Source organism: Phalacrocorax aristotelis, chromosome 4, assembly GCF_949628215.1.
Source record: "Phalacrocorax aristotelis chromosome 4, bGulAri2.1, whole genome shotgun sequence".
Taxonomy (NCBI): Eukaryota; Metazoa; Chordata; class Aves; order Suliformes; family Phalacrocoracidae; genus Phalacrocorax; species Phalacrocorax aristotelis.
In genome coordinates, this window is record NC_134279.1 from 32,721,059 (window position 1) to 32,747,999 (window position 26,941).

At 37.2% G+C, this 26,941-nt stretch overlaps 1 protein-coding gene across 6 annotated transcripts in view; it reads right to left on the reverse strand.

The window, feature by feature from the left end:
- Window positions 1-26,941, reverse strand: part of CCSER1 (coiled-coil serine rich protein 1) — a 735,398-nt gene that overhangs the window by 264,779 nt on the left and 443,678 nt on the right. For 5 of the 6 annotated variants that reach the window (XM_075090839.1, XM_075090838.1, XM_075090840.1 and 2 more), the window contains exon 9: window positions 10,102-10,179. In XM_075090839.1, coding sequence (XP_074946940.1) covers window positions 10,102-10,179 — 78 coding nt within the window. Of the gene's footprint in view, window positions 1-1,092; window positions 2,622-10,101; window positions 10,180-26,941 lie in introns of those variants that run through there. The other variant, XM_075090842.1, reaches the window with a different exon arrangement.

The following is a 26,941-nucleotide window of genomic DNA, read 5'->3' on the forward strand; positions in this document are numbered from 1 at the left end:
CCTGATTCCAAAGTGAGGAGAAAAATCATCAACACTAACATCAGACTCCTGCCCAGGAGCTGTGATACCAGATTTACTGCAGTGCTACCACTCCCGTGACCGACCTGAAATCATCAGCCTTCACAAGAGAGGTGGTGCAAGACTGAGCGATACATCAAAGAAAGGAGAAGGTACCAGAAACGTTATGTACATTTAACTCTTGACTGTTTAACTAGATGTGCTAGTAACTTCACTGTAACTGGAATAATTAAAAAAAAATCTTTGATCAGAATGTTAAGACTTTAATTAGACTAGGTTCTTGTCTATGCATATAAAGTGTGGGCTTTGCCTACACCGATCCTGTCTCCTTGAACTCTGAAAGTCTGAATATTACTTGTCAATCATGATTTTTTCCATGTGCTATGTGAGCAAAGAACCAAACTTATTAATTTCTTATTAGTTCATATTGTTTCGTAAAGTTATAGAAAAATGAAAGTAAAACAAAGAAATTGCAAAAAAGATATTGGAAATGATGGGTGATTTCCTGGGAAAGTTAAAATCCCAACACCTACGCTCTTTACCCCCGAAAGTCAAAGGACTGTGTTCTGTTTTGCACCGAAGTGATAGCTGCTAGCAACACCTCTATCAGGCAACAGGTTTAGAAATACACCAGCTGTTTGAGTATTCTGAGTGTTCTTTCATATACCTAGGATGAGCAGGTAAAAAGCTTGTTAATTTAGGAAGTGAAACTTGTTTTCTTCTCATAGGAATCCTGAAATGTTTTTTTTCTTCCACTCTTCTTCTTGCATTGACTTACACAGTTTTTTTCCCATTCCCAATACGTACTTCTTTAAGCAAAGCATCACAATATAAAATGTCCTCTCTATCCTCTGCCAGACAACAGTATCCTACATGGACTGAAATATTACCATAATAAAGATGGTGATGAAAAAAGAAAGGATAACAGACAGCAAGAGGTAGGCATTTCTATGCAGATGGTGTTTTCTGGTACCAAGGAAGAGAAGCCAAATGACAAGAGATGAAGTTCAAGGAGGAAGGTGAAATTCAAAAGGATAATACGCACATGTTCATTTCTGGTATTTCTTTAAATTATGTATTTGCTACTTAATTGGTTTTTCAATACACTTCCAACAAATACAATAAAAACTATGCAATTGCACATACAAAGAAGTTTCAGGAAGCCTGACCAAAAGGGCGAGAGAGGATGCTTGAAGATGGCTGTTACGAACAAAAGAAGAAAAGATTATATAAGATCGATAAACAATAACACCATGTTAAGTGGTACGGAATCAGCCAACATAATGCAAAATCACCTTTGAGGAAGGCGCATTCCATTTAAAGACTTGCATTAATATTTAGTGGATTGCTTTTATTTTCAGTTCAGATCCATGTGAGAATAACTGCTGAAGTGTTACGAGCAATATGTCCTCTGAAATTAAAGCCACAGGTGCTAAACAGTTGCTCCAGTTGAAAAACTGTTATTATTGTATGCTGCAAGGCCTGATCAAAATGGCAGTGTAACAAGATTCAGGTACCATCTCTTGTTAGTAAGGAAAGGTATTAGCTGGAAAGCTTTAAGAATACTGATGGCACAACCACCTTTTTATCTTACCTGGTAAGGGCGGGTGTAGAGTCTATCCTTGGATGAATTAAATCAATCCTGGGTAAGGGAATACAGAAGCAACTAACAGTGGTGACAGGGTTTGCGGTGAATTCTCCAGTTTGCTTCTGATTTCTTGCTTAATAAAGCCATAAACCAGGAATTACACGCGCTCACCCCGCTTCAGACAACAAATGCTATCCACTCATGTAGCACATTCGTGTCCAGCAAACACAATATTCACTTTGCTCACATGTATCGGTGCTGTCTTAGCAGAGTTTCTTAGAAGCTGAAGTACTCAGAAAATAAGATAAAAAGTAGAGTAAAGCTATGATTCTATTTGATTCAAAAATCAGTGTGTGTGCTTTTAGGAGCAGCTCTCCTATTTCCTGTGTAAAGCTGGGTAAATTCTGACCTTGTAAAAACTTACCAAATCCCCTGCAGAAATGTCTCTTGAATCACACATGAAAATTACATACATAATTATGAACATTCATTGAATAGAGCATGTATTGAAAGGTGCAGACCCTATATTCACAATGGTGCAAAACTATTATTAATGGAAGACAAAAAAAATAGAGGTTTTAAAAAACTAGTGGTTTCCAGATCTTGAAGACGTATATTTTCAATCTCAGACACAAGCATCACTGAAGTATTTTCTTACTTGTAGTGAATCACCAATGGATGATTAATTGCACAAACTGGTAAGAGTAATTAAGTTTTATTTCAGATAACAACTTTGTGATAGCTTACTAATAATTTATTCATAGATATATTTAATAATGAAGCTATTGCTGCCAAAAAAGTAATGTTTGACTGTTGATAATACAAATATTATATGGAGTAGTAGCATTTTGCCAGTAAGCGTAACTTGCAGCTCATCTCATATACAGAAGTATTCAATTAAATCCATAAATACAGAGTGTCCAGAAGTTGTGTTTTAATTTAATAATGATGGAACCAATGAGATGCTGATAGGTTTGTAAACTAAGCCTTCAGAACATGGAGAATTCCACAGGGCCTTTAAAAAAAAAAAAAAAGAAAAAAAAAAGAAAAAGCAATGAAATGAAATCTTAAAGATGCACTGTTTGATGGCAATACAAAGTTAAATGAAAAATTATTATTTCTGCTGTATGCAACCATGCAGGCAGTGTGTAATAATAAACTTCTTTCACACCAACGATCAGCGTAACAAGGAATTAAGTGACAACACATACAAAGCCAGAAATATGACTCGTCAGCTTGTGCATGAAACAGTTCTGGTTAGAAAACAGTTATATACAACAGATGTCATGTTTGTACAGGGAAAAGGTCACCAGAATGAGTTAGTTGATGCTAATAGAAGCAATCTACATGCAGCATGCACACAACATGAAAACATTTCCACATTATGATAAAACTCTGTAAGTAGATCATTCTGCATTAAAAAGCATTCACTTTAAATATACTAATATGACAAAAACCATATCTGTTGCTTTATAACACAGTGGCTATCCATGCCTCATTTCTGAATTTTGTTTGTTGATCTTTTCTTACAGGTGATTCCAAGTTTTCATCATTTTTAAGAAAATATACTCAAAGCCTATTGCGAAACGTTGCTATGTTTGAGAATTTCTGATTGTTTTTGAATGCACTCTACTAAATTCTCAGTTCATTCTTTGAACAAAATCCAAACTATTTCAGTCCTGCTGAGATATTCCCAAACCACTCTCTGGCCTTACAAATAGGACACTGCTAGTATTTAGCATAATGCATCGAGTCAGCAAAGTATAATCTAGTGGGACAAGGATGTCTTTTAAATTTCAATCAAATAAAAATTATTTAATGGTCTTGTTTGTCAGTGTCCTACTTCTTTCTATCCTTAGTGTAACAAACCAGAGTTGATGTAATAAAAACACGTTATCAATTCTAGGCATAACTGCTCATTTAAGTAATACTTAGAATGTCATGAGCTTCCTGGTAGCATCTTTATGACAGAAACAATGTAACTATAACACGCTGAAAATATACTACTGCAATAACATTTTGGTAATTCATACTCTTTTGTAAGTACTACACAGGAATTAAAGTAAAAATAAGAAATGAGACAAAGTCTAGATGGATAAGCTTAAGTGAAAAAGTAAACTTCTGGAGAACTCTAAGGAGGAGACAGTGATGGAGCTAAAGCAGAAAAAGTGGGGAAACCACTATCTTCAAAAAAAGAAATTCAAGGATGAGTAAGTAGTAATAACTAAACACCCTCCTTTCCTTCTGCCCCTTCTTTTCTCCCCCACCCCAAGACATCTAAGCAAAAGTTAGTGACCCTAAGTCTGGTCAATACTTCTAAGTAAATCATATTTTCTTGCACTTTAAAAGCAAGATAGCTACAGCATAGCTGTAGATACAAAGACAGAAGATTATGACAGAGAAATGTAGAACAGGTAGAAAGACGAAAAATTTAATGGGGAAAAAAGCCATTGCACTGTTATTGCAGAGTATATTACAGGACGACAATATTTTTAAAGATACAGAGACTACGATGTACTATTAAGTTCTGATCTATGAGGAAACTCAGCTATTATATCATCAAGCCACATATTACTAACAATATTTAAACAGCACGCAATTTGTTTATACAAGCAACCAGAAGCCAACTTGCATTCCACAAATCAAAACCAAAGATCATTCATACTAATTGAGCACCACTACAGAATGTAAATTTTACTGTTCTTTATTCCTAGACATGGCAAGATTAAATGCATAATACCTGTTGATAATCAGCCACAGAATTAAAGCGTTTAGCGGAAGCCTGTCTTTTCCACATGGCAAGTCTCAGTTTCTGTCCCAGAGCCCAGTTACTTTTGAAGTTCATTTATGTGAAAACCTGTATCACTTTTTGTATAGCACAACAGATACCAAACCCTCGGCATAAGCAAGCATCCTCTGGCAAGTTGAGCACTGGTAACTTGAACTGTTTATCAGTGTAGTGACCAGTGCTACATGTAACAATTCATTCACGTTCATGTGGCTAAATGGAATTTAGGGTTGGATGGTGAGGCAATATGTTCAGTAGGGTTGGTGGGAGGCAATCATTAAAACAGAAAAAGTTTCAGTGAAAATTTCACTATTAATATATGAAAAGTTTGACAGAATTTGCACAAGTAGGACATCCTAAAAAACACATAGATTTCGAAATTGTGTGCTAAAGAAAAAAGGAAATTGGACATGAGAGGAAGAGAAAATGATTGCTAGAGGAAGTTGTGGGAAAGGAAATAGCATGCCAAGGGCAACTTAAATATCCAGATACAAATAGGTACACAGAGTACAAGCAAAGCAAAGACTAAAATGGTTACTGGTCTATCTGATTTCTAAAGGTACTTATTTTTTTGTAAATAATTTTGCATTAGAGAAAGGTATATTATGCACAAGTATGCATTATTTCACTGTATAGAAAAGAAACATAGAGCGAAAATAAGAAATAAATGAAGATGAGTAATCTAGTGGTAACATACAATAGCAGGTGGACATCAGTCTCCGAGGAGGGGGGAGGCAGAAGCAGGATGTATTTTCTGTTTTAGGTGGCAAAATGCAAATCTTTCCACATTGTAACAAACTATAGAATACTGTGGGTGGGAATATACTTAGATTAAACTGGAAAGGTGAAGAAGTTCAAGCACTTCATTATTATGTTCTCCTCCCTTCCTAAAGTCGAGGACACAGCACAACACAGTCCCTCACAGCATCCATAAACCATGCTCGCTGGCTGCCAGGGAGGATGAGGAGCACAGAAGGGAGGTGGAAGGGAGCAGTTGGAGCATCCACCTCCACGTCTTCTGCTCCCTCCTAGTGAAACACAGAAACGCAGTGCACAGGCTTTGAGAGCGAAACAGAGGCATGCTGCACAGCAAGCTACAAAACAAATACCCCAAAAATGTGTTAGTATGGATAATTATTAATTTTAATATTGCATGGTAGTAGAGGTGTTTAGAGTCAGTGCCTACTTGTGGATCGCCCAGCACTGTCATAAACACAATGCCTGTGATCGCTGGGGAAAGGTAATTTTTTTTTGTAGCTATGCGAATCAAACAGTAACCAGATCAGGAGCAATAGCACACAAGTTTGGTGTCTGAGGCTCTAGAAGCATAATATAAAACGTCAGGAGCACTAAACTGGAAAGGATTCTCATTAAATGGGGAATGAATTAAGGACCAGTCCAAAACCTGTTTACATCAGCTTTACTCTCAGTATGGAAAACAGAATTAAGAGAATAGCAGTTCTGAGATATGCAACCTATAATATCAGCACAAGGCAAACACAGAAAAGACACTGTAGAGATACTGTCAGCTCTTAGGAATTTCTACTCTGTGTAGAATAAAATTAAGTACAAATTCTCTTCATCCAAGGACTGATAAAGAATGACAAAGCAGCGCTGAGTCTGACCTCTTTCGATGACATAGAGAACTCTACCGTGGTTGTTTAATTCTGCTTTCAAGACACATTTTAATGAAAACTCATTAGCAACGGCACATGCTGCAGAGTGTTTGCGTGATGCCTGTATGATCCTTTGGACTACCTATTTAGCTAGTAGCCTTCAGTAGAGCTGTATTGCTTAACATGATCTTGTAATCAGTCGCAGCACTAGTTGACTGTATTTAGTCAACTTCTGGTCCATTTTAGTAACCTGATCAACATGGAAGAAATTATTCCTCGAACTCGCAGTAAAATAGGGCTTTGCAAACAAAGCAAGGTGGAGGAGGTTAAATTGACATTGATTATTTAAGACACATTAATAATTTATTATTTAGCAGTCTCCCACATCAATCTGTTGCACACATGGCTCTTTCTGCAAGAATCCCAACATGTTTTAAATTATTCTCAGTACACATATTGGAAAACAGACTAAATTTAGGACTATCATAAGGTGGAAATCCCTTGACATTCTGCAGTAGAAAGCAATTAGGTTTCTAAGAAACCTGGATTACTTTCTAATGTCTTCCCTTGAACACACACAGCATCTGGCTTGCTATTTTACTTTCAAGTTAGTCAAGTAGCAAAGTGGTCGTGTTAATTGTAGCATTTCTCATCACGGAAAACCTTTTGCCTCCTTAACAAAACTTGTTTTAAACTTTATGTTTTAATTCCATAATTGTCATATTAGATCGTTTTCATACAGAAAATAGATTAAGCAGCGTGCTTTCCAGTTCAAACAGTGCTTCATGAGAAAAATTGCTGCTACAGAGTTTAGCTTCCACTTGCTTGCAATACAGTACTCTAAAGCAATTTCAGCTGAAAAATCTCAGTGTGCTGCATGGGAGAAAACAGAAATCTATCAGAAATATTATCTGGCAATTTACAGGTTATGCAGGGGACTGCATGGTCCAAACTTTGCTGATCATCCTGATAGCCAGAATCTGACTGTAATCATGTTATATCTACTAGCATAAAATACACTATATTAACTTCCATTCTGGTAACCTCTCAAATACTTAGCCAAAACACTCAGTCAACACCATTTAAACTTTTCGGGACAGCTCCACAGAGATGGGAACATTTCTTCCCTTTGAAACATTGTATTTCTTCCTTCTTCACCCTAAATATAGATTAGCCTCTAGCCTTTTTTTTTTTCATTAGTGTAGACCCTATGGACAAAAGGATTAATACCTTGCCGAGATAAGTCAAAGTCAGAACTCCCATTTACTTTTACAACACATCTGAATGAACTTTAAGGCTAAAGAATAGCCTCTCAACTACTGGAGATGTTGTCCAGGAGCATTGGTTTCTTTTGGGGCTAACCTGTCTCAGGTTTTTTGTACTGCAAAATAGGCAACTACTAAGTTTATACAGTGAAACAAAAGAATATGAAAGAGCACGAAACAAACTATTCACAGAAGCACTAACTTAAGGATTTCTGAAGTACTACATTCTGGAGTGTATATCAATATTTGTACAACATTGATGAAATAATGCAATGCAAATTCCTGATAACACTTTAATCCAACTATTGTTAGCTTCTAAAGTTGTGTTAAGGAGAAAAAAAACAGATGACTTTTTTTTTGTTAATATTTTTGGAATTACAGCTGCAAATCTGTGGTGATGACGGAATGAACTTAAATTTTCTGCTTACCTGTTAAACTAGATACCTTAAGTATTCAGTGTATGCTATCGTCAAAATGGGTGACTAATGGGGTGAAAATTATATCTTGCTTTTTCTGATCTGTTTTGTGTTTTTCTATTTAATCTACTTTCACATCAACACATTATTCTTATAGTTATGCACACATACATCCTGAATAAAACGATGTACAGATACTACTTGCCAGGGTAACAACTTGCTCTTTAAAATGTCATATAAAAGCAAAGAATACAAACATAATTGCTACTTGGTTTCGACAGAAACACAGTTGAACCTATCATTACCAGCAATAGCTATCCTTTGAAGAAAAGCTGCACATTCTAACAGATAGGTGACAACGAAAAGTTTTTAACGATGTTACAAAAAGTAGTAACTCTATTTGCACATTCTTCTTCACTGAATTCCCTTCATGATGATCACAGTAAGCATATTGTATTCCTGTAGATTAATTCAGATTTCTCTGTAAACAATTTCTGTAATGCAATTTTCACAAGTACTCTGTACCAGATAAACACAGGTGGATGTGTTGTTCCATACAAAAACATTCCACATTTCCTTTTGTTCTTGCATTGCATCACCCTATATAAGAAAATAGGTGATTGCAAACATGATGTGGTAGAGGCATTTTACCAGGGGAGGCTGAAACCTGTCTTCCACTAATGTTGAAGAGAATGCTGCTAAAGGAAAGGATTTTTTAATAATTATTGTTGTTATTATTTTTAATATTCAGATCTCAGACAGAAAACTGTATCTGTTTGGGGGAAGAGATTTTAATTTTATTGGAGTATCAGCAATCTACTTTAGTGGCAGAAGACCTCCTTTTCCCCATCCTGCAAGGGAACACAGACTGGAAAAAGGAAAAAAAAACATCTGTTAACAGCATAGATTTCTGCAGCATGAGATACCGCATACTTGATTTGGGAGAGAACAACCAAATGCATAAATCACATCTGTTTAAAAAACAACCAGAAAAAACCCCAAACCAACCCTACCAATTGCTTATTCTCGTTTTCAGTGGAAGACTTTTATTTAACATCTAAGATGTAATAAAGCAGCTGTTAAAGATAATTAGTCCGAGAAGAAAGGGATATAGCATTGCAACATATAAAAATGTTTTCAAGTATTTTGGAATACTATGGGATTTTCACCATTACACACATACACCTCACAGTTTCAGTAAATTCCAACAGACATTATTTCACAGACACAGTAGGAACATTAGGGCTCATATCTGGCAACCCGTGAACAAGAAATTAGTGCAGATAGGTACACTGAGTGAAGTATTGACTTGTTTGCCCTAAATTAAAAAAAATACTCAACAAAACCCCAACCAAACAACCCACAAGTGCTGAGTAACACATATAAAAATAATAATTATAACTACATTGTTGTCCAGAAAAAGGTGCATACCCTTGGCTTGAATCAGCTTAAAAGACAGCCTAAACACATCAAAGTGTAGTATGCTTCAAGAACTTTTGAGATTAAAATGTGAAATTCTTATGTTTCTATCTTCAGAAGACTATCCAAAGTCTAGAAGACAAACCTTTAACGCTCCACTGATACAAAACACACTGAAAGGAAGGTTTCAAAACCTGCTTTAATTCCAGTGTTCTTTTTATAAATTTGAAGCAGCATGTTGATATACACCAATGCAGAACCACAGCCTTATTTTGCAGAACGGTCTTCGGTAAGAAGTATTGTTACATTTTGCTCAAATCACCCAACACAACTGTGCCACATTGTGGCATCCTTAATAGAAGATTATTCAAGAAGGCTTATATAAGCAAGTGAATCAATCTTTTACACATATTCTACCAATGTGCCATGATAGGATACTTTCATTTAAAAAAAACTGAGGAAAAATATATTTGTACGGTTAAAGAATCTTCCTTGACTATATTGTTGCATGAGGATACATACTATCAATTCACCTTCTAGCAGAACTTCTGACAGATGCTCTTCAAGAAACAGAATTTTACCATCACTTGGTGAAACTATTTATTCCATTATCTTCCAAAATTCAAATATTTTTTGACAGCATATGGTGATTATAAATATAATAACCTCTTCAAATTGTCAATAAGTGTGTAAATGAATGCTGAAAAAAAAATTGCAATCCGCTAATACACATCCCTCCACATTCACATACGTTAATTCTCAGCTCTTTGTAAAGCATAAAATTAATAGGGCATTGGTATGCTGGCAGGTAGTTGTAATTATCTTCTCATGTTTCAGAAGGTATTTTAGAATCATTTAAGAGCTAAGGATGAATGGTGTTCCAGTAAATCCCCTTCAATCAATGCACGGACACAACAGCAGCAAACAGGCTGACAGAAGTTTGAACACCCACAAAGATGATAAAAAAATACTGTTTGATACAGCTACTTACATCATGGCCTACGAGTTCTGTCTGCGTGGATTTATCTGCTTGGGAAGCAAGAGCCTTCTGAAAGCACTGAGCCTTTTCCTGTAAAACAAAATAACACATCATAGGTGAGTCATGTTTTTCCTCACTGGGCTTTGCAGCTACAAATACCCAGATAAGTTCAAAACTAATGCATGGACAGCTGTTCAGAAATTGATGTATTGTGGCACTATTCTCACTGGAAGGTTGGTTTCCTTACTGTTTCTTCCTTTTATGAACTTATCTTTCTCTTAAACAGACACTGGACTTGGAAAGTCCGATTATGCAGAACAGCTGGGCCCACAAGAAGGATGGCACAAAAGTGTGATGCAAAGCAATTTTCTTCCAGAGCAGATACAGGTACAAAGCACTGGGCAGCAGTAGTGACTTTTCCAAACACCAGCACAGCAAAGCAACCTTTTTTTTTTTAAGAAACATTAAGGAATATGCAAAACTCCACCGCCGATCACAACACCAAGACGACTTCCCCCTTGCCTGATGCAAACACGTTAGCAAAACCTAAATATTTCTTGGGCATGGTACTGATTTCTGCTTTTCCCACCCTTGTCCCTCTGTACCTCAATCATTTTTGAAAGTGTGGCACGGAATCTCCGGGAGAGGCTTGAGCAAAGAGATCTGGCCACTTTGACATAACTATGCTTCACAAAAAAAACCACTTTGATACTTCATTTGAAACTTGTCACTAAGTAGAAATGTTGATCCTCATTAAGCCCTTACTATTTTCCATGAGAAATTATATGATGAAACAACTTTAAATTCATGGAATAAGGCAGGAAAAGGCATGCTGGAGGGGAAGGTTCCATGAACAGAGAACACAAAGTCTTTACTGCACTGGTTTATGTTTTTCTATCTACCAATTCACTTTCATTTTTTCAGCTATATCAATTAAAAAATACTTATAATTGACTCAAATTCCTCAAGGTCTATGAAATTATGTTTTAATGTTACTGACAGGTACGTATTAGAGGTAAAACAATTTGTGTAAATTGAATTTCAAATTAATTGAATCTCAAGTTGAATAAATCTCAGTTTTTACTGAAATAAAGACATAGAAATGTTATTATTTTCAGCTATTCTCTGAGTTGTGCTTCCCTTAATAAGTATCTCTTCTACATATTTTAAAAGTCAAATGTTATTCATTTCAAGGCAAGACGCACACCACCACATTAACTGAATTTTGGCCAAAAGCATGCAAACAGCAGGACGAAGACACCACCTAAATTTCCCTACTTCCAATATTACAACTATTCAGACACTGGAGGCAAGGGGATGGAGAGCAGAATTCAGACAGATCACTTCACTGGTATGACACAACTTGCGCTCAAACTTGCTGATGTAACCACCAAGTTAAAACTGAATTAATAGCAAAAAGTAATCTCATTTCTGACAGAAAAGCTTCATCTTCTTGAGGTTTGAATTTACTGGTTCACTGCCCCCGGCATTTTTACATGTTTAGAAAACAGACATTGTAATATATCTACTTTCTTTTTAGACACTAACATTTCACTGCTCAGAACCTCCATGAATTTTCTAGTTACAAACCCAGACATTCACAAAGGCATTCACAAGCAAGTTAAGGAAGTGTGGGTTGGATGAGTGGACAGTGAGGTGGACAGAGAACTCAGACAACAGACAACAGAGCTCAGAGGGTCGTGATCAACGGAGCAGAGTCTGGATGGAGGCCTGTAACTAGCAGTGTTCCCCAGGGGTCTGTGCTGGGTCCAGTCCTGGTCAACATATTCATCAATGACCTGGACAAAGGGACAGAGTGTAACCTCAGCAAGTTCACTGATGATACCAAGCTGGGAGGAGTGGCTGATACACCAGAAGGCTGTGCTGCCATCCAGTGAGATCTGGACAGGCTGGAGAGCTGGGCTGAGAAACCTGATGAAATTCAACAAGAGGAAGTGCAAGGTCCTGCACCTGGGGAGGAACAGCCCCATGCACCAGTACAGGCTGGGGGCTGAACTACTGGAAAGTGGCTCTGTTGAGAAGGACCTGGGAGTGCTGGTGGACAAGAAGCTGACCCTGAGCCAGCACTGTGCCCTTGTGGCCAAGAAGGCCAACAGTATCCTGGGCTGCATTGAAAGGAGTGTGGCCAGCAGGTTGAGAGAGGTTATCCTCCCCCTCTACTCCACCCTAGGGAGACCATGTTTGGAGTACTGTGTCCAGTTCTGGGCCCCTCAGTTTAAGAAGGACAGGGAACTGCTTGAGCAAGTCCAGTGGAGACCTGTGAAGATGATCAGGGGACTGGAGCATCTCCCTTATGAGAAAAGGCTGAGAGACTTGGGTTTGTTCAGCCTGGAGAAGAGAAGACTGAGGGAGGATTTCATTGATACCTATAAATATCTAAAGGGTGGGTGTCAAGACTGTGGACGAGACCTTTTTCATTAGTGCCCAATGACAGGACAAGGGGCAATGGGCACAAGTTGGAACACAGGAAGTTCCACGTAAACATGAGAAAAAACTTCTTTACTTTTCAGGTGCCAGAGCAGTGGCACAGGCTGCCCAGGGAGGTTGGAGTCTCTTTCCCTGGAGACGTTCAAAACTGACCTGGACACAGTCCTGTGCCCCCTGCTCTGGGTGTGCCTGCTCAAGCAGGGGGGTTGGACAAGGTGATCTCCAGAGGTCTCTTCCAACCCCTACCATTCTGTGATTCTGTGAATGTTCAAGTACATTATGATTAGACCAAACCTAGTATTAAACTGTGCATCTCATCAAATTTAACATTTGCATATTTCTCTGTGCATTCACAAATACATATTTTGAAGTAACTGGGGGGGGGGGGGGGGACCAGAACAAATCAAAACCTTCATTAAGGCAGCAATTAATTGGGAAAGCTAGGAAGGTTGGAATAATCAAATCCATATCATTCTGTAAGGTGCCCATTTAACTGTGTATATACAGTGAGATCCATTTTTAGCACATCCAAGTTCTGACTCCACATTATCATCTTTGCCAGAAGCAGAAGTCAGACGTCCATGTTGACAAGTAGTATCTTCTCTTTACAAAAAGAGTACTCTCAATTGTGTTGATGTGAAACAACCATCATAATATAAATTATTTTAAACATTATCAAATATAAGAGGAATACAGTGTATTTTATCTTATTTCTAGTGATGCAGCAAAAGTCTTGAAAAAGATTTTTCTTTACAATTTGCCCAGGTTTTACAGGTTGCCCAGAGAGGTAGTCGATGCCCCATCCCTGGAAACATTCAAGGTCAGGTTGGACGGGGCTCTGAGCAAGCTGATCTAGCTGAGTATGTTCCTGCTCACTGCTGGGGGGTTGGACTAGATGATCGCTAAAGGTCCCTTCCAACCCAAATCATTCTATGATACTAAGAAGTTTGATATCACAGACATAACTATTTTCCATTCAGTAATGCAGACAACTTAGTTTGTCACAAAACCGCATCCTACTGGAAAAGGGTACTTACACTTAATAGTCATTCAACGTCATCTCAGATATGTTTCCTTACCTTGCACTACTTTACTTCTAGAATTCTTGTTGCCAGAGTGAAGTAGCTGTTCCAAAAGACATACCTTTGTTTATGAGGTAATTTTACTAATATTAAAGGTATTAGATATCAAAAACGACTATAAATTGTTCTTTCCAATATAAAAAACACTTCTTAAAATGGTAAGTTGATACTTTAAATATAATTTCATGCTGCATTGACTGTATCAATAGACAGACTTTATAATGAACTAATGTGACAAAATGCTGGGAAAAAAATTGTTACACTGTAATGTGAATTTTATATCTATAAAATATCGCATAGTGTACAAAGCAAGCAAAATGCAGAACTTCAGTGTAACTGTTTCTGTAAAAGTGTAGCAGATCTTCACACACAAATACATATTAATCCAATTCTATGCCAAAAAAGGTATCAACTCACACTTTATTTTACTAAAAAACAAACTACATTAAATATTTGATAATATCCCTAGATATTTACAACACTGCTTTTGGCCATAGACTTTCTGTTCCTATCCATGCAGAGCACAGCATTCCAGACACAGATCCCAGCTCCCAGGTACAACCAAAAACCCTCTGCAGGGAGGTCATGTTCTCCAATGAAGAAAGATTGCTTGCAGACTTGCACCTTTGCTCAAATACTTTGTTTTCAAAACTTTACTAAGAATAGTCACTTTAAAATAATTGATGTCCAGGTATCAATTAATTTTGCTTTTGCAAATGTGTTACCTAGTATGCTGTGTGATACGCGTGAGTCCATGCAGTTACTTTGGTCTTTGGCGTTGGAACAGACAAGATGCCAGCAGTGCTGCCACAAATGCAACAGCCTGTGGCACTATGAGAAAGACAATTTGAAATGGAAGGCAATCTTTTATTTACTTTTTATTAAGCTAACTAATACAAATGGGAAAGACTGACCAACTTCCATGTGCCCAGGTACTGGATAAGGACTTCTGGAATTCAATACCTGTCCCTTTTTCTCAGTTATAGCAAATCAGCCAAATAAAAGATCTTTGGAAGCCAAGTAGCGTGCTTTAACATTAATTCATAACAAAAATAAGTTACTTGGACATATATTCCCATAGCAGCCTCCAATTGCCATCACATCATTACTCTTAGAGACAGTTACCATTATAAAGTAAAATTTTAAAGCATTTTTTCAAGTTCTGAAACCTCTTTGAGACCCTCCTGCCATTTTAAAACATCGAAGTTATTTTCTTTCAGAAGCTTCAGAGTGAAATTGCATAACTAGTCACTTTTTCCGTACATGACACAGTCTTCATACCACTATCTACGTATGCTGCACCCTAATACCTTCTCCGCAACTACCAAAAAGTTTCCAAAAGCAAAAGCATAAGTCTATGTTGAAATGTAATTTGTAATTTGAGTATGTTTTGACTTTGCAAAAGTCAAAACACAGTATAAGGTGCTTCCTTAATGCCCCAATTTTTCTTTTGAGATATTTCATAGAATCACAGAAGGTTAGGTTGCTCCATCCTCCTGCTTTCTGCCCTTTCACTGCATGTATCTCGGAGGACTTTGCTCCACCTTCTCTACAAGATATTAGGTAGTAAAAAGACTGCAAACAGATCGTTCCTTATCCTTCTTCTTTCCAGGGTAAACAAAACAGGTGCCCTTGGATCTCTAAATACCAAGAAGGGACCAAAAAATTTATTTTTAAAATATTTGTAGATTTTTAAGACCAGAGAAAGTACTTCTAGGTGACTTTTTAAGATAGAGTATAAATTAACATCTCTCCTTTCTGTGTGTTGTTGTTCCCTCTTTTTAAAATAAATAGCATTGAGTACACTTGCAAGGTGACAGGGATAAGTGTATGAAAAATTCTCATTCCCTGGGTTCACCCTAATTAGTGACAAGGCAAGAAGAGCCATCGGCAATTTTTAAGTCAGATAACTCACAGCAACATTGCAAGCAACATTCATCAAAACCTCTCCCTTCTGTGTACGTGTGTGTGTGAGTGTGTGTGTGCTGGGTGGAGAGAGAGATAAAAACGATGTGGAAGGACATTTTCTCCATCGTTGGCTGTTGCTTAAATTACTGAGATTTCTGACTGAAGTAGTTCTACAGCTTTAGTGAAAAGCATTACACCATGATCAATAAAGCTATTACTTCACATGGGAATAAGTTCACATGTAGTTTGTATCTCAAACTACCTCTACTACAAGAGTGTCATTGTTTATATACTTACTATTTTAGTACTACATTCCTAATAAGTCACCGAGAGTTGCTGAAATAGGCAAACAGGCATCAGCTGATCACATGCATGTAAAAACATTACAGATAAAATAGATAAGTGAAATATAAAATAGTAAGTGAAAAATGAGCTTAGTCTTCACCACTGAAAGACAGCTACTAGACAAAAAGTAGAGTCAGTTACTACCAAATTACTTATATTTAGGGAATCACTATAGGTTAATATATCTTGAAACATATGACTGGCTTTTTATAACATTCCTTCTCCAAACAGAACAGTGTTAAAACTATTTTCATAGCTTTGACTGTGAATAGGTCGAAGTTATTTTTTGTGACCATTCTTCTTACCCAATTCCCTGTCAGTGACAGCACGGTGACCACTTGTGGTGCTTTGATTAATTGCAAATTCCAAAAAGAAAATGCTTGAAAATTACCTTAAATGGTCATACGAGATCAAAAAGTAAAACTTACTATTCCAGCTGTATTGCAGGAATCAGGAGTCTGTTAGACACAGAAAGCTGTGGCTTTCTTCGCTAAAGAATCTATTTTGTCTAGCTGATAACATATTAAAGATCTTTTTTTCCTAACAGCTGTTTCACCTTATTCCTACTTACATTAAAAAAAAAACACCTCACAACTTTTTGCTTTCAAATCTCTTTATACTCAAGCAACTCTCAACTCTCTTATAGTCTGTACAAATTTATGACGACAAATTTGTTTTATTCCGGTTTTCCTTCAGAATACATGCAAAACAGCCTACAATTGTCAGCATCAGCACTGCAGTCAGGTTTACAACTTACATGCAATTGTTTCCCTTGCTTCAGGCATTAACCCCGCTGTGAATAACAACTTCTATTTGCCACAGAATTGGGGGAGAAAAGCTTTTCTTCAGAAGACTTATAAAAATGCAAAGCCTTTTAATTCTGATGTGCTTTGGGATTAAACTTAATCAACAGCAGCAGTTAGGCAATAAGAGCAAAGGGATAACAAGTAGCACAAAAAACTGCTCTCCAACATCTATTCTACCTAATTTGCAGGCTACAGTAAGCTAAAGAATTGATTATATGACAGCTCTTTCCTCAGAAATTGAGTCCCTGTTGGTTTGAGTCTCAGTTTGGGAAGAAAACATAACATATACCGCACAGCTCTAGTGATCAGCTGTGGTACAGCTGAATCACATCATACTTGAAAATGCTTTGTGAAGCCCAGCAGAAAGCCCAGCTGTCTCTTAAGCACAGGCTAAGAAAGCAGCTACAGTGTGGTTCAACACTCAACAGATAAAGTTCTAAGAACTAAGGTGCTAAAAAGCCACAACAAATTTGAAGGTATTATTCTGGAGTCACAGCAGCAAATGGGTGTGATCATCCACCAGGGCACTAGCCCATTTTCCAGGAGAAAAGCAAGAGAGAACTTGGTCAGAATATGCCTAAGTATGCACAGAGGTTTCACTGAGGGGTTTATTTCTGTCAAATCACTGTAAATGACAAAGACCAAAATAACATGGAATTTCAGTGAACACTTCATAGTTTTCACATAGGACTCTCATACAAACCAAAAGAGTTTTTCAGTTATTACATTATAATTTTTTTTTTTTTTGTAAAAAACAAAGGCAAAGTCCCAGGCATCTGGTAACTATCGTATCTGGAATGAAAGATGACAACCCTTCTGCTTGGATTTCTATCAGAACACAGTCTCCAGCTGTGAATCAAGAACGGCTAAGACAAGCCTGTCTCCAAGCAGTTTGCAATACTTTAATAATTAGTTACTGCCAAGTCTGAATACCTTCAATGAAAAAAACCCCAACTTCTAAAAGTGTATTAATTTCATAATAGCTCTTTGAAGGTGACCAATATTTAGGAAGATTTCAAATCTTAATAGAATTACAATCCCCACCACAGTCATGCCAGCTAGCCTTACCCGCAGTAATGAAAAGGTTAGTAGATCCTAGCTAGGAGGGGTTATTACAATTATTTTAAAAGATGTTTTGAAATCCTTATAATCCCAAGTATTTTCTTAAACTTTCCATCCCAAAGCTTTACAAGAGAAAAAGTCTTCTGTTTTGCTGAGTGCTGTCTGACCTTACCAATGAAAAGACGACTCCAACCTTTGAGAGCACAGGCTATCTAACCAGTAACAGAGGACACACAAACAAGTGAACCTTCTAGTCCACTTAGCTGATGAATGACAGAAAGAGGAAAAAGCCTTAAAAATTTTATCTTTTGACTCCCATTTATTTGACTGGACCGTGCCGTATCCTCAACTTTACGATTACCACTTGTGTATATATTGCAAAATTAGAACTAAATGTTTACAGGGACATGAGACCACTACAGAATTTCAGGATAAGGATTTCGCACACATACCTGAGCTTTCAACTTTCTTATTCAAAAGCATCTTTGGAAGATGCTCTAAGATATAGCATTACACAGTGGCAGATATCTGTTTATGGTATATTAAAAAATAACATAGCATTTCTTTGGTCAGGAATTTTTTTTGAAAAACAAATATGTTTTCATTAATTATTTCCTGTTTTATCTGTTGCATCAGCAAAAATTCAAAGATTCCATTTACAGGTGATATTACAATTTATAAATTATATTTTAAAGCAATACCTGGTTATTGTTTATTCCTATCATTCACTCATTCAGTGAAGCTGTACAGCAAATAGTCATTTCCTCACTGATTACCATAATAAATCAATGCTACTTTAAGACATAATGTCTTAATTTATGTACACACATCACTGAAAGCATAGAGGAACATTTTCTAGTCATCACATCTCTAAAATAAAAAAAATATTACAAATCACACTTTCATATATGGCCCAGACGTGGCCATGCATGATTTGAATTATGCAATACAATAAAAAATGTATATGGTCACACTCTATGGATAGTGTGTTCATAACAAGTGATGCCAGTCTTAAAACCCACCCCCAACAACAACAACAAAAAAATGCCCAAACCTGAGAGTTATTGAAAGGGAAGAAAAAACAAGTCATAGCGCAGTCATAAAAACCTTCGAAAGGCTGACACATGAAGCATAGTCAGTCATGCAGAAATTATCTCTGCAAGTACAGTTTTGAACCTTTAAAAAGCATTGTTGTTAGTGTTAATAAGTGTTATGGTTGTATACAGATGTCCAAGAAGACATCCTCAGTCTTATATTTGCTCATCTAATAAAGGATGAGCTCACCCTCAAACCTTACATCCTTAGATTGTCACTGCTAGACCACCTCTAGGACCACGTGGACAAATACAATCCTGTCCCAAACTACAAGACACCCAACAGACAACCCTAGGAGACAATATTATCCCAGTTTGATAATTCAGAAATTGTGATACAGGGATACTAAGCCTTATAGCAGCAAAACACACACACAAAAAAAACAAACCACAACAAAAAACCCCACAACCCATTAGCACTATTGACTTGATCTTCCTACAGATATTTGAAGAAAAATAGTCAATAGGTGATTTATTTTTCAAGGTTGTGCATGAAGCCACCTGCAGAGTTATGAAGTGCTGCATAGATTCACAGTCCAAGTCTTAAGTCCTATGCACAAAAGCAGTCTTCCTCACACCATTAAACTTCAAGACATTTGCTTTAGATATGAAATTCTGGGCTCAGTTATCTTCTCAGAGTCCACAATGTGAAGAGGATTCAGTACAATTATGTGCGAGATTACTGCAAAGCCGTACTACACATTCAGGTTCAAAGACCCAATTTGCACACCTTTGATTCACAATATTTCAGCTTTTTTTTTTTTTTAATGGACATCACAGATATGGCACTAAAATTCTCTTCAATTACAGCTCTCATTTACTTAACTGTACAGTATTTAATAGCCTCACTGAAGATGTAAAACTGGCTACTGTTCTTTTACACAGCAATTATTAACCCATCAGCTGTAAAATACTTGATCATCAAGAATAACGAGGTTTTTACCTCATTTAAGTTGTGCTTTTCCTAAGTTTACTAGCTGAAAATGGAAATGAGACATGTAAAGTCTGTAATTAAACTCTTATAAGCCAAACAAACCAGTGTTCAGTTTTTTAGAAAGAACTTCAAGCTAGAAAATTACTATCCTAAACCTTAAATAAGGTTATAAATATATTTACTTCAAGTATTTGTCCCATGGGAATAGCACACTGATTTTCTCATAGCATATCAGGAATTAACTCTTCTGAGAATAAATTTGGAGAAATGGATTAGATAGATTATTCCTTCACTTCTAGTTTCATTAAAATATACTGCCGCAACACCACCTCTAGTTGGTATGCTCATGATTCTGCTGGCAGAGTTGTGCTACACACAACACAAAACTGACATCAAAATTAACACAAAACTATCAAGTTCGATAAACAAAGGGAGCACACAGTTTATAACCTTGGGTTCTTTTCTTCCTTTATCCCTTTTTAGAGCAATCACATTTATCACTTCCATGGCACACAGGGTTTTGAATGCTGCCAGGTTCTGCATGGGTACACAAACAGAATTTCACAGTCTGTTCCAAAACATCTGTTTTGGAAGGGTTTTTTTTTCTTTAACTTCTTCCACATTTTTTGGTGACTATCAGTATTCATTGAAGGAAAAACTCTCTGGTTAAAGAAATACAATAGAAAAAAACAGCATTACAAAAATCCTGTAGCAATAACTAACAGACGATTCTGCAACACATTTCATATAAAGTTTTACTTAGGGAAGTTATTTTATTAACTTTTGGAAGTATCAAAGGCACTCGTTATCTTTTCATTATGTTTTTCTTCCCTACCGAGTGAAATGCTAATGTTACACTCTTTGTCCTTTAGGTCTTTAAGCGGAGATGTTTAAATGCATTGCCTGTCAAATGTTTCTGTTGGTTTGAGGTTTCCTTTCCCTCTGTGCACACAGGGACACTCGTGGGATGTGATTAATGTCAGTACCAGCCACCTTACACATAGATTTAACTGCATGTGCATTAGGCAGAGTGCAGGAATTTAACTCAGCACATTCCAAACTGCAACTGATGTTTATTGAAGGCTTCTGGCATTAATTAAACCTCACAGAGCTAAGTGTTTACAATATTTTTACAGAGTGGTGTCTTGAGGAACGAGATTCACGATTGTGGCATTAGAAGCATATATAACAAACAGCGAAAGGGTAATTTTCAAGTCATCCCACCAACAACCGCATGGGGCAGATTTTGATCTTTTGATGGTCAAATGAATAGAAAAAAATCATATAAATCAAATAACTGCTGCCACCACAGAAATGCACAAAACATGTACCAATCTTTGTGATAAATAAGGCTGCAGCTTTATTCACTGATATCAGCAACATATGATCCCTGTATCACTGTAAATATACCTAGCAGTACTGAAAACAAGCCACAGCTGCCATTCTTTGAGCTGTTCCCCCCGTGACATTATGCCAATCATTCAATAAATTATTTGTATGTTTTGGCAAGTATTTTGGATAGAAGCATCCGTTTGGGTTTAGCACTGCCAGAACAGGACAACTATGTGACTTGTTTTTGTCCTGCACTCATATGCAGCCCAATCAGCATGCTTATTCATATGCATACACTGGAAGTGATCACATTGCCTGTCCATCTATTCCTCAGTAGTATTTTTTTATTACAGTGGTCGATACAGAGTTAGAAAATTAAAGTTTCTGTAATTTTCATGAAAGTCACTGGACAGATGCGAAGGACCTGGCAAGGGGCTTCAGCATGAGCTTCAAGCTCCAAGCCAGCCAGATGGGCAGCTGCAGACAGCTGTGCAGTGCCTTCAGCCCAGCCCAGCCACATTGCACAGCGCCTTCAGCCCAGGTAACACTTAGGAGCCCAGAAGGATGTTCCGGGACTTTATGGGAAAGTTTGGCACAAAGAATTACAGGGAAACAGAGAACTTCAATAAAAGCCTGAGGAGACAAACACAGAATAGGATTTAGTGGTATTGCTTGTGAAAAAGCTTCAGTCACTACACCAGGTTCTCAGATGCAATGCAAAGACTTTCCTAGGCAATTATTTGCCTACACAAGGACCAAAGGGCACTTTTATGCTTTTGAGAACTTGCTCACAGGGGAAGCCACAGCATGGGTTTTGCCAATAATTGACACTTGAAAGTTATTAAAGTAGATACTTTTTCACTGCGAATTTAGGTTCATCACTCATGCCCTCCACTCTTACCGACTCACCTCAATTGAGAGACCGAAAATTAAATATGAAGTACATAATAATGAACTCAGTAAGACAAAACCAACCCGCTTTCATATCCATTATCATGATATTCCAATACTTTTGCATATCTAAGCAAGGCTCACGAGTAATATTCAGCAGCTTCGCACTGCTTTGTCAAAGCAGAATAGTTTTGATCAGACAACGAAATTTGCTTTCACTTTTACAATACCAAAGCAATCCAAACCAGCCTTCATATTTTTGCTAATACTTCACAGACTATGACACGGTGATGTTCCAGCACAAGATGGGAAAGAAACATATTAGTCTCCTTGTCTTTCAAACATTCCTTTAATTAACTCAGAAACTTTCCCAATGATGAGAGTTTGACTTCATGAAAGCTGTGCGACTGTTACGTATTCTACAGCAAATCATTGGCATGCTGGAACTTAGTCAAGCATTTATAGTGCTGACGTTTTGACTTCAATTGATGAAAGTAATGAAATCACATAGCAAAATATTTTAATCGTAGTATAAAAATTGTACTTTTCCAAGCACCTGCAAAATATACTAACAATTCTTACAGTGTACAAGGAAAGTAACCATTACATTCTAGTTCTTGGTATGATGCATAGGCACAAAGAATCTGAACTAAGTTTTTTCTTACTATTTCTAGAAGCATTACAGGATCTTGAGAAAAGAGTACTGAAAAAAGATCTCTCTTTTTTCCTCCCTTTTAAAAATATGACTTCTCACCATTTAAGGAAATGGTGACTAGACCTCTATTTCCCACTGACATGTATCATAAACAAAACATTGCCGTGGTCCCCAGATCACTGCTATAAAGGAACCAAAAACGTGACTTATAATCATGACCATAAGCAGCTGTTACATAAACTGTTTGAAGAAGGGAAGTAACAACCCACACTACGACATATTCATAAAAGCATAAGAATTACGTTACACCAGTCTAGAGAGACACCCTGACACTATCTTGTAGAGTTTTTCAGGCAAAAAAGGAATAAAATCTAATTTTGCCTCAGAAAACAAGAAGGAAAAAGAGATGAAGGTGAACCTATGGCACTTGAGAAACATTAATAGCCAGCTTATACCATAACATAAATTCAATCTACTGAATAAACCCTCTTTATTGGCTCATAATCAGCCCATTGGTACACTACTGTTGGTAAAATTGTTTTGCTAAAATTTTTACAAGTGTTCTTTAATGCTGCCCCAGTGCTGTCTCAGCTGATGTGTGTCGACTATCAAAGAAGGATTTGTTTGTAAATGCTGCCTTTAGATAAACCAGTGTTGCCTAGGAAGATGCCTCATTTCTCAACACATGCTACACGCTATCATATCTTGTAAAGATGCAGATGAAGAAAGCTGAATCCTGTCTGTTGGTCAAAGACCAGGGACTCCCTCTTATCTGTAAGTATAAACCAATGAAGACAGCTTTGAAACAAAAGCACTTTTGAACTAGGCATGTTAAAAGATGCAATGAATGGCTGAAGTAGAAGTGGAGGTACAAAACTACAAGCACTGTAAAACTGAACTGGACAAGTGAGCAGCAGAGATCCTTTGGGCATTAACAAATAGGTAATAAGCGGTTCAGGAGCTCCCTTGAGCTGCAAACTGATGGACCGGGAGAACCTTCCAGGCAAGTAACGTAAGCTCAAAGGAAATGGTAGTCTCTGTGACTACATTTCAGTAATGTTTGCCATGTGGTCTAACAACAGTATGTATTCTCAAACTGGGTGTTATTAAAATAGTCTACATACTGTTAATGACTTTAAAAAATAAGCCTTTTCTACATATTTCTGTATGCAAATCCAAACTTGACTATACTTTGAAGAACCAGAATCCAGAGTTTAAATGAGGACTACTTACAGACATAGGGAAAAACCCTAAAAATATTACCATAGACAAAGACTAATGTGGCAGATAAGGATATAGTTTATACGATTAAGTGGTGAGGTGTGGATGGGAGGAGAACCTACATTAATGGGCAACGTACAATGAAAGGTACTAAGTTAATGTTACAGCCCATGGGTGATTTTACCAATGCACAATGAAGTCATGTTAAAAAAAAATTCTCTGCCAAAAGTAATACTACTACTAGTAAGATCATCATCAAATAGCTCACTGGATGGTTTGATCTTGAATTATAAATATTTAGCAACTGTACTACATTATCCAGGGTCTAAGTAGTGGTTAGCATTTTTTAGAATAAAACAACAAATATCTGTCTAATCTAAAAAAACTAAAACAACTTATTTTAGCCTACAACTTTCTGCACTCAATTGGGAACCATACGGCAGATCTCAATCAATTTTCAAAATCTCAAACCAAACCAAAGCTACAAAACGTGCTAAAGCATTAACACAGAAGTGAAAAGAGAGTCTACAAGACCAAAAGCATCCAAAAGCTAGTGGCAGAAGCAATTTAGAATTTACTGGTGAGACCTTGGGGTAGGGTAACAACCTGTGCCTCCACAGCATACTACTGCCACCCGGTTCAGATTTCTGTTTTCTCCAGAAACTTCCTGCAGTGTCCACTGGAACAAGACACCCTGCTCTAGGTGTCCCTGCTCAAGCAGGGGCGTTGGACAAGATGATCTCCAGAGGTCCCTTCAACACCTACCATTCTGTGATTTAGGAATCACCATAACACAAATAGCACCTACAATCATAGAGTATAAACTGTGCGAGAATCTCAGCCCATTTTTATTTACTGATGATTTCACAAAATCAAATAAGATAAAAACCTGATTTTGCTCTGTTCATTAAATGGATTTTGCAGAACTTAAGTCTGACTAAAGCTCCACCGCCTCCCCTCCTCCATCATGACATCAATCCATTTGTTTCCTAGTTTCCTACATATCTTCTTGAAACTCAAACTAACTCAACAGACGAACAACTCAGAACATCACTTAACTAAGTCAGGTGTATACAGACAAAGTGGTTTATATTGCTGCATATTTGATAACCACAGAAGGTTTGCCAGTTTTCATGTCTTGAGGTTTTATGGCATGTTATTCCATTCATGGCAACAAAAAGCCTCATTCCTCTGAATTCAATTATACATTTACAGCAGGCAGTCACACGTCTATTTCCAAATTGCATAAAACATGATATACAAAAGTAGAAAATAAAACAGAATTACTTGAACAAATGTAATTTCAAAGTATAGATATTATCAGAAATGGTAGATGTATCTTGTCTTTTATGGAAAAATAGCTGAGTTTTTCAGGAGTTCCACAGAATTTCTCAAGTAGGTCGTCTTAAACTTTCAGGTTATCCTCTCAAGAAATACTGCAGACAAAACTGACTTGTTATTCACAAGCACCGCTCTATGTCAAAGAGTGGCAAACTTCTTGAAAAGCGACGCAGTGTTCAATATTTTTAGGAAGAGATGTTCAGTTTATTCTGTATACACCTACTTTTCTAGCATCCCTTACAGTGACGGCATTTGCTTTCCTATCAGAATTTGCACACAAGTGAAAGCAAAGAAAGACAGAGACTATTTTTTGCGGTGCCAAAACTGCACCCAACCTGTGAAAGACTTAATTGTTTTTAGCATCCTAAGTCTCCAATCCTACCACACGGACTATGGTAGACATTATAGATTAATTTTCCTCATTTGTGGTGTACTGAGTGCATTCCATTTCTATCCTAGTCTTAGCTTATTCTCCTGAGGCACTAAAGAGATCTGCCATGGCACCTGATCCTATATATTCAGCCTAGCTCCATTCATCTGCAAAGTTTTACTTGTTGCTCAGACTACAATCTTCCATGTTTTATTTACTTACTGGTCCTGATGGCAGTCACTACTTTAGACTCTTAGCTAGAAGAAAGCCGTATCCTGCAGAGACCTAATCAAAGCACTTGCACACAACACACATAACAAAGGAAATGAGCAACATGAAGAGATTTTGTCAGTTTGTCAGTGGATATCAAAACTGGGGTTATGAGAAGACTATATGAAGAAGACCACTTTTAGCCCAACAGCTGATCTTGCAGAGGCTCAGTTGGTACCACTGAAGCTTGTTTAGGCTGGTGTAGTATGTGTATTCCTCACCTGGTTAAAGACAGTGACCCAATTCCACTGATATGAAACAGGAACTTTCATGGTGGGAGGGAAGGGGGGGAAGAGGGGAAAAAAAAAAAACCCAAACAAAATTGCCTGTGCAACTTGTTTACGATGAGAACAGTTAAAAATAGGACACAAACACTACAAAGTTAAATTTTTGACACAAAATTATCAGTTCTATTCAGGTGAATTCATCTCCTCTTATCTCTTTTCATCTGCACTAGATTTGAGATGACCATCTCTTGTGTTCCCTTCTTTCGACTCATGTTTTCTCCTAGAAGACCTACTCCTTCCTTCCTTGTATCTTTTTCTGGTCCTTTCTTTCCCTGCTACAGAATGACTAATAACCTTTGTTCTTTCTCTGCCAGTGTGAGATTGTTCTCTTCCCTTTAGACTTCAATTTCTGATACATGCGACCCTTAAATCCAAGGTCTCTCCTCATTACAACAACTTTAGTTTCAGGGGCAGCCACAACAATTGGCTGCTAAACTGCCAGGGCTGGTGCCCTTTTCAGAGTTCTTACTGAAGAAGTAAAGGTGTTCACAGGGAGGACAAAAATGGAACTCAATTCACTTGATATTTTTGGACTGATACTTTTGTGGCCTTAGAACATCATGACGCATGAAAATACAAACACATAGCATCTTTGTTATCCTCTTCGGCCTTTTTTTCCCCACCACAGCAAGCACCCATTTTCTCCATCACAGAATAACTTACAAACTGCATACATTTGCTTTATACTATATCCTAAATGTGCACCTAGACTTTTAAGTCAAGGTCAGCAAACCTCCAGAGGGCAGGGTGACACTCCTCACCTTCTGCTTCGTCTTACAACCACTGCCTCACATAGGACATTTCTG